An 8,698-nucleotide genomic window follows, 5' to 3' on the forward strand; every position below is an offset into this window, starting at 1 on the left:
TAAAATTGACATTTAAATGTTAAAATAAAAAAAAGATAGATTTACTTACAAAAAATAATAAAATCCACAACAAATCAAAACATGGATATTGTGACCACAAATTTAAAGAAATATGACTTGTATTGAGAAGAGGGAGATTTTGTTTTGGGGGGGGGGTTGGGTTTTTGCAGTTTGAAAGGGAAGAGTTGGGATGGGGAAGAAGAAGAAAAAATAAGGGAGGAGAGGGTCGGCAAAGTGATGATATATTCACTTTTGTCGATGGAATCATCGACAAACTCATTTTGTTAGTGATTCTATCAGCAATTGTGATGGTGAATTGGTCACGTCACTACATAAAGATCCCAATTTGAATCCCTTGGTGATTTCATCGGTAAAATCGCTCGCAAAAAGTTCCACATCAGTGAACTGCCTTTTTAAAAAAAAATTATGAATATTCCATCTGTAATTCCATCGGTATATACCAATTGCAGTATTTCATTGGTATATACCAACTAAATTATGGATGAAATAGTGTTCGTCGCTAATTATCACTGCAAATTACCGACATAATTATTCCATCGATAATTCCATTGGTTTTAAGTGAATTTCTGGTAGGGGGTAGTCAAGGTTGTTGCAAAAAGGAAAGATTTTTGAATTAAAAATAAAATAATTAAGGTTGTTAATTCAATTCATTTCCATATTACTTCGAATAATATAATTGATTTTAATTTTTATTTTAGTAATTTACTTTAAATATAAAAATTATGATATGTTATCAATTGAATTATAATTATATATCTAACTGAATCAATTTCATTTGATTTCAAATAAGTTAATAATATTTTATTTTATTCAAATACAAAAGCTATAATAAAGGAATACATGTATAGTCTTTTATATCTCCCTTCTTTAAAAAAAAAAAACATTCGTTTCAATTTTCTAATAAGGTTTCTTTCATTTAATCCAAATTAATAATACAAATATTTCTAAAAATATAAAGAAGTTGGCTTGATTTTTTTAAGAAAGTAGATTTTCTAAGTGGATTTACTCTTTTTTTAAAAAACAAATATCAACCTTATGCATATCATTTCAAATAGTTTAGGAATAAAATTATTATTTTAATTAATACATAAACTTTAAGATACTTTTTAACTAATATTTGAAGAACAAAAAGTTAATCTCTAAACCAGTATTTAAAGGATTTATGTTTTAATCTTACCACAAATTAGAGCTTCATTAAAACAATCTTAAACCCTATTTGTTTAAGCTTTTTCAGCCTTTTTTTTTAAATAAAAATGAAGTTAGGAAAACATGAAAAATAATGCTTTTTAACTTGTTTTTTTATAAGGTTGAGAAGCCTAAACAAACATGTTAATTACTCTTAATCTTGATATTCTTTTTCTCTCTCTTAATTTTTCTGTTGTTAGATTATTAATAATCATTGGAATGAAACAAAATCACTTATGGAAATTCAGCATATCCGGATCTCAAGTAAGTTAAATTAAATCATGACGTCGGTTCCTCTTAGATGATACCTATCTCCTTACGACATGTCAAATCGCCGGGTCAAATACTTGGGCCGGGACCCGAACAGGTCGTCATACGTGTGAACAAGGTAACGTGGGCCATCCATTTTTCTTAATAATCACCTACTTATGATCTTTTGCATGCCTGCCACGTGGATAAAGAAATTAAGCGTCCACGCGTGGGACATGACAAAAGACGCGTGGATGATTAAAAAGCAACGGTCCGCAGGTGCCAGGACCCCTAACAATTAAGGTTGTCCAATTCTATCTGGTATTCTTACTCCAAATTACTCTCCAATTCCTGTTTTAGAATTTAGTTAAAACTCGATCCTTGATTTTCAAAACTATACATTTTGGTCCCTTAACTTTTATTGCCATTGTCATTTTAAGAAGTTGACAGATTCTTTTTTCAAATCTCTCACTACTTAGGTTTCATGTAAGAATTTAATTTGTCAGTGGTAAATTTCGAATTAAAAACAAATCACAGATATTTTTTATTATATTTCTCCAAGACAGTGTGCCTTTCCATTTTTCAGTAAAGTGGTTTGCACAATAATATTGATACGTGGAATGAGGAATTAAAAAAAAAAAAAAAAGATTCCTATCTATATCCTCTCAAGTTGTGATTTGAGGAGAGTAATTGTGAAATTCATGATAATAATATTTTTTTTATTGGATTATATTAAAAAATCAATTCAACTAAAAAAATTTAAATTGTTAGAAGAGATCTAATATATGATTTATATTATTTTTTAACACATTCCCTCAAGTTAAAGTTATTTGAGTTTGAAACTTGTACAGATTCACACTACTTTATGTTTTATTTTTTATCAAATAAATGAGGATGATAAGATTCAAACTTGTGACTGTTTGGTCATCAAGACTCTGATACTATATCAAAGAACCAATTCAATTCAAAAGTTTAAATTATTGGGTAAAATCTAACATATAATTTATATTATTCTCTAATAATTTATGAGTTTTCTTTTTAAAAAATTAAAACAAACTCAAATCAAGTTTTAAATTTACGAATTAACCAGCTGGGTGAGGCTGATTTTTATAACAAATGGATAATTCAATCAGTTAGAAAGAAGATTATTGGAGTAAGTACTCTTAAAAAATACTGTTATGAATCTAAGGCTTCAATCCACTTGTGGGGGTAATAATTGAGCTTTGTAAGGGCGATAGGCCTTTTTGCGTAAGTTTTTTTTGGTTCGGCTTGCCCTTTGAGCATAGTTTTTACCAATGAAAAACTTAATTTATAATACGAAAAGATACAAGATTTGATAAATGAAGGACTAAGTTGTAGTTTCAAAGGTCGGTAACTGAAGAATAATTACTCATCTTTTTTGTTTTTACTGCTCTACTACTATAGATTTCGAAATACATGCAAAGGAAAGCAGCAAAAGGTTTCGGTAGCTTGTTTAAAGAAGGCGGTCACACGTACAGAACACATTATCTCGAAAGCTTTTTTACTTTCTCTGCCTCCTTCACACGGTTCAACAGGAAAGAACAAAAATGTTGACAACATCTTGCTTCAAAAAAATAAAAAATAAAAGGATTTAAAAAAATCCAAGACAAAGCGAAAAGGAATCTAATAAAATCGAGATAAACAGATGACTAATAATTTTCTTTATCAGGAGTACTAAGTTGAATATCTTTTGCTTTTACATTATCATTAAAGACAAAAAATCATAGATTGTACGGTTCGAGGTTTTGAATTCCAGATTTTGATCGGATTACTAGGTTATTTTGATCAAAAAAAAATTTAAATCAAAATGATATCGTTTTAATAAAAAAAATAAAAGCTAACAAGTTGCAACTGAGTTTTGACTGGTTTTTATTGAGTCATCGGGTGACATTTAATTTTTTAATTTTTTAATTTTTTTTAATATGGTCTGGTTTCAACTTTAAATTAACCCATCAAACACGCTAGATATTAAAACTATGAAAAAAAAAAATCCAATGCGTGTAGAGCAAGATTTCAAAGAAAGGAGAAATTAATGGTTTCAAAATACAAGTACACTCCTAGATCCTATATCAATATTAATTATCTAATTTTAGCAATAAATAAATACGAGTACGTAACATGCAGATAAATATCAATAACTATCGTACATACATGTGTTGCTCGAACAATACTTTGGAATTCAACAATATTCATGTTTTTGCCGTGTTAATTAAGAAATATTTGATTTTAAATGCAACAGAAGTTCAACAATGCTGAATAACCGGTCTTCCGGTGCATATTTGAAACGAGACAAAAATTATTTTTTAAAATATTTTTATTTAAAAATATATTAAAATAATATTTTTATTTTTTAAAATTTATTTTTAATATTAATACATTAAAATAATTTTAAAATATCAAAAAATTATTTTAAAACTAAATAAAAAGACATATTTTAAAAATATAATTGTACTACAATGTCAAATATAATCACCTAATATAATTTATACTCGTGTAGATTGATAATTGGCATCGGGATCCAAGAAGGCCAACCTATTTGCTCAAAATAATTTCTTAAATATATTTAATATAATTTTTATTTATATGAATTGTTCCCCAGTAAGCACTTTCAATATAGTTTCATCCTAATTAAATTGAAAGAAGTGGGATTGTATGACTCACTTTAACGTGGTAGACAAGAAATCAACAATTAGATATTGTGTTGATTATTGTTTTATAATAAAAGAGATATAAATATTTTTTTTATTGGATAAACGAAGATATAATTAGAAAATAAATTTGTCTAGTCTTAGAGTTATTTTCTATATTTTTAAAATATGATATACAATGGCATGTATTTTTTATCTCCATAGTTTCATCTTTTCTATATCAAAATAATAACTAAATGATACATGGATAAAACACAGGCATTCCTGGTAAATTTCAAAAGGAAAAAAAAATGAAGGACATTTCAATTTGCACAAAACAATTTCTTCAATATATTTAATATACATATTATTTTATTTATATGGACCCCTCAAAAAAAATCAAAAGAATAATTTTCTCTTAAATTATATAAATAATAGGAGAAGCTGTTGATTTCAAAGCTATCGAACATTGATACACGTCATTTTAAAAATAATTTTAAAAAAAATAAAATTTTTAATTTATTTTTTTAATGTTTTTATTTTTTTTATCATAATATTTAAAAAAATAAAAAAATAACCGCAGTAACTATAAATATAATAAAACCCCTCACCATCACCGAGACTTTTCTCGTAAGCCTGACGACTTCTAAACGCAATGTGAACTAATATTTATAACGCAGCCTTGCCCACAAACCTCTAATAAAAAAAATAAAAAAAATAAAAGAATTTTTGACAAATAAGTTTCCGCGTAGAAAGATAATGACTGGAAATAGGAGAGAAACTATACAGGAGAAGAAAGATATCAGTTCTTTAGTATTTCTTTTTCTTGAATCTGAACGAACAATAAAAACTGCTCTTTGACACCTTGAGCATAAAGAAAAGAAAATTTTTTCTTTTCTTTGACAAATTTCACACTTTCCTTCAGCGTTCACACTACCATCTCTTCATATATATCTTTCCTTCACTTTCTACCTCTATCTTTTTTCCTTTTTCTCTCTTCGAATTTTGATCAAATCAATCCTTTTTTTGGGTGTAAACTGATTTAGATTAGTTTGAGCGTGTGATTGTTATGGAGGGACATCTTCACCACCAACATCACAATCAGCATCACCTACAGCAATATCAGCTTCTGCAGCAGCAACATCACATCAGTGTAAACGTAGAGGCAAGTGATAAGTTTCCTCAATGGAGTATTCAAGAAACAAAGGAGTTCTTGATGATCCGAGCAGAACTGGATCCAACTTTCATGGAGAAGAAAAGAAACAAAGTTTTGTGGGAAGTTATCTCTAATAAAATGAAAGAAAAGGGTTATAATCGTAGCGCAGAGCAGTGCAAGTGCAAGTGGAAGAATCTTTTTACAAGATACAAGGTATGTATGTGTATATGTATTACTATTTTGTTAAAGAACTTGAGAAATGGGAAAAAAAAAGTTAGGGATTGGATTGGAAATATATGTTTGTTGATCTGTTTTATTGAGTGATGAACAGTGCATGGTAAATACTAAAACCCTATTAGCTAGCTACTTTACAAACACACACACACACACACATGTATATATCTTCACATATATGTATGGTGTTCGATAGATGATTCGATCTCACCTTGTTGTTGTGCGTGTAGGGTTGTGAGACGATAGAACCTGAAGCTATGAGGCAACAGTTTCCTTTCTACAATGAGTTGCAAGCGATTTTCACATCAAGGATGCAAAGAATGTTACGGGCTGAAGCTGAAGGAGCAGCGACTGGGTTGAAAAAGAAAGCAGTGAAGCTATCTTCTGACGATGAGGATAAGAATGAAGAAATTATTGAGGGCGAAAAGGGTACTGGCAGCAGAAAGAAGATAAAAAAGGGCAAGGCAATTGGTGGAACTAGTAGCAGTGGAAATAGTATTAGTTTGAAAGAGTCTTTGGAAGATTTCACGAAGCAACAGATTCAAATGGAAATGCAATGGAGAGAAGTATTTGAGGCAAGGGAAAACGAGAGGATGATGAAGGAGATGGAATGGAGACAAACCATGAAACAATTAGAGAATGATAGGATATTGATGGAGAGAAGATGGAGAGAGAGAGAAGAGCAAAGAAGGGTGAGAGAAGAGGCTAGGGCAGAGAAGAGGGATGCCCTTATCACAGCACTCCTAAACAAGCTCAGAAGAGAAGACATGTAGTGATCAGCTTTCTTTCAATGTTTTTGCTGTTTTAGAGAAGAGGTTTGTCCTGAAACTCTCATTTTGGAGATGTTTAATATGATGTCTTCTTTGATTAAGCTTTATGTTATGATCCTCTTCTCTTTGCAAACTGTGGCTAGAAAAACGTCTAGCAGGTTCTCCTTTAGATATTGTCTAATTATTTTCATGCTCCTGTGATCTTAATGATGAAGTCTAGTTTTAATAATTGATAGATATGCGTGCGTGTGTGTGACTAATTAAGTTTTGAAGCACATAACCTCAAAATCATCATGAATAAATTAAGGTTCAAGCTCTATGATTCAAATCAATTCGGTGGGGGAAAAGAGCAAAATCTACATTAATCATCCATCCCACAAACTCTAAAAAGCTAGAGATAATGCTTGAGAAAGTAGGGACGTAGCATCTATCCTACGCATCCCAATAAGCTCATCGTGCATGTTGATGTTGTGCAGTTTGTTGTTAATGGTCCAATATTCTTGCTAATTAATGGCTAGCTCTCAACTTCAAGAAGGTGTTGCAACTTTCACTTACATGCAATATTGATCATTTACGCACAAAACATCTCTCTGATTTTTAAAAGCCATTAACTACATGCAATTTTCCGACAAGTAAAAACTCGAAAAAATGTCAACGGCAGCGATCTGCCTTTTGTCGATTTCGTTTGCAATTATATGGCGCAAAGGCAGGCTGCTCATTGCATCGTATTTCTTGCTTCCGAGGATTGAATAAGCACTTTCTGAAAGTCAAAAAATGTGCATGACTTATTTCCACTGGTAGAATTGTTCTTCTGCTACCAGATGTAGCTTGACTGGTCTCACGAACAGAAAAGAAAATATTGACTTTTGATTTGCACAATTTGTACATCAACCCAATCAGTTTTTGTCATGTGGACGAGCTGGTAGGATTGGTGAGCCACAAGATCTGTTCATGACTTGTAGAGAAGATTGTTGGCAGGGAAACGGACAGCTGGTTAGCTTCGTTTTTTCTCCTCCATCAACAACGTTCAATCAAGGCGATGAAGAACATGTAAGTTTGTGACCCAGCTAGCCTCAGATTTTTATATATATATAATTTTGATATTCTCTATCCTCTAATTAATATATCTTAATATTTCAAGTTTGATATTAGAGGTCTAATTAACTTAACCATTATGATGTTTCTCTTACTAATTAATATATATTTGTTCAACTTCATTTTGTTGTTTTTTTTTATTATTATAATCGATTGATTTCTGTCATGGACTCATTTTGTAGATCTTTAAAGAAAGAAAGACATTTTGATATTGTCAATTGAGCTATTAGTTCATTGCCTTTATTGTTTAAATTCTTGAAACGATCTTAAATTAGTTTGATTAAGATTATATATTTATTAATATTACAATTAATTATGAATATCATATAGTATTACATATTTAAGATAAAACCATTTTTTTTTCAATTTTATGGATTGACATAGTTATTTGATAGTATAAGTATTTTTTTCTTATCAAATGATCTAATATATAAATAAATTCCAGCATAAAATACTGATGAATATGTACAAGTTAAAATGATTTTTGAAATGTGGTATTGTTAGCCATTTGATTTTAATATAATATTATTTCATAGTTCAAGTACCATTTCTTTATTTTTATTTTTGAATGGTCTATGAAATAAATCATAAGATAAAAACATACATATATATTCCCAATTGAATAGCTAGAATATTAGAGTTCAACATGAGAACATGAATCTCACTCTTTCTTTGTAGATTCTAGGCTCTAAATGATCAATTTATAGTTTTCTAGTACGAAGCATATATTCCAAAAAAAGAGAAAAAAGAAGGACGATAATCTCTTGAAAAATGGAATGAAGTGTAAGCATATAAAGATTGAGCACTAATATCTTCTCCCAGAAACCATGTTGTTGGATCGATCAGTGGGTTCTACACGGACCCATTGATGGAGAATCTTGATGAAAAATTCATTTCTTGCATTATATTTTAGTGACTAAGAGCACTGAAAGTGTCATTAAAAAAAAAAAACAAAAAAACAAGAACATAGCGAGGGTTATTGGACCTTGGCTAGTAAGTTTAGCTGGTCCTAGGTTGTCAATAAAATTATGATTCACAGGCATACGCATGTTATTTTATGCTTAATTAATTACGAGTTGTCTAATTACCTAGTCTATTGAAGTACTCCGTGAATAACATAGGATGCTGCTAATTCCCCTACACTGACATAAATTAGCTAATTTGCCATTAAAATTCAATGTTTGATGGGTTTTTAATCTTGATTAGTAGTTAATTTTTTATTCAAAATCAAATTCACACATATATAAAGATTTTATATGGGAAATATGAATTTCACTTTAGCCTTTAAAGTACATATATAAAATAGAGAAGTTTTTTCCTTTTTTTTTTTGAAGAATAAC

At 29.7% G+C, this 8,698-nt stretch overlaps 1 protein-coding gene across 4 annotated transcripts; it reads left to right on the top strand.

Moving 5' to 3' along the window:
- The first annotated feature begins 4,916 nt into the window (after nt 1-4,916).
- On the top strand, nt 4,917-7,576 carry LOC118037590 (trihelix transcription factor GT-3b). Of its 4 annotated transcripts, none has more exons than XM_035043630.2 (3): nt 4,917-5,472; nt 5,724-6,308; nt 7,164-7,576. In XM_035043630.2, exons 1-2 carry the CDS (start codon nt 5,173-5,175, stop codon nt 6,264-6,266), a joined length of 843 nt encoding a protein of 280 aa, XP_034899521.1. In that variant the 5' UTR covers nt 4,917-5,172; the 3' UTR covers nt 6,267-6,308; nt 7,164-7,576. The 4 variants fall into 4 exon arrangements, with proteins under 4 accessions (XP_034899521.1, XP_073261244.1, XP_034899523.1 ...); XM_073405143.1 differs by having other exon boundaries at nt 7,190-7,576; XM_035043632.2 differs by having other exon boundaries at nt 7,231-7,576.
- The last annotated feature ends 1,122 nt before the right edge of the window (nt 7,577-8,698 follow it).

The sequence above is a fragment of the Populus alba genome, chromosome 16, assembly GCF_005239225.2.
Source record: "Populus alba chromosome 16, ASM523922v2, whole genome shotgun sequence".
Taxonomy (NCBI): domain Eukaryota; kingdom Viridiplantae; phylum Streptophyta; class Magnoliopsida; order Malpighiales; family Salicaceae; genus Populus; species Populus alba.

Excerpts from the sequence above, each read along its gene's own strand:
- LOC118037590 (XM_035043630.2), top strand. The coding sequence starts at position 5,173 with ATGGAGGGACATCTTCACCACCAACATCACAATCAGCATCACCTACAG. Across the intron at positions 5,473-5,723 it reads ATCTTTTTACAAGATACAAG|GGTTGTGAGACGATAGAACC; the intron begins GTATGTATGTGT and ends TTGTGCGTGTAG.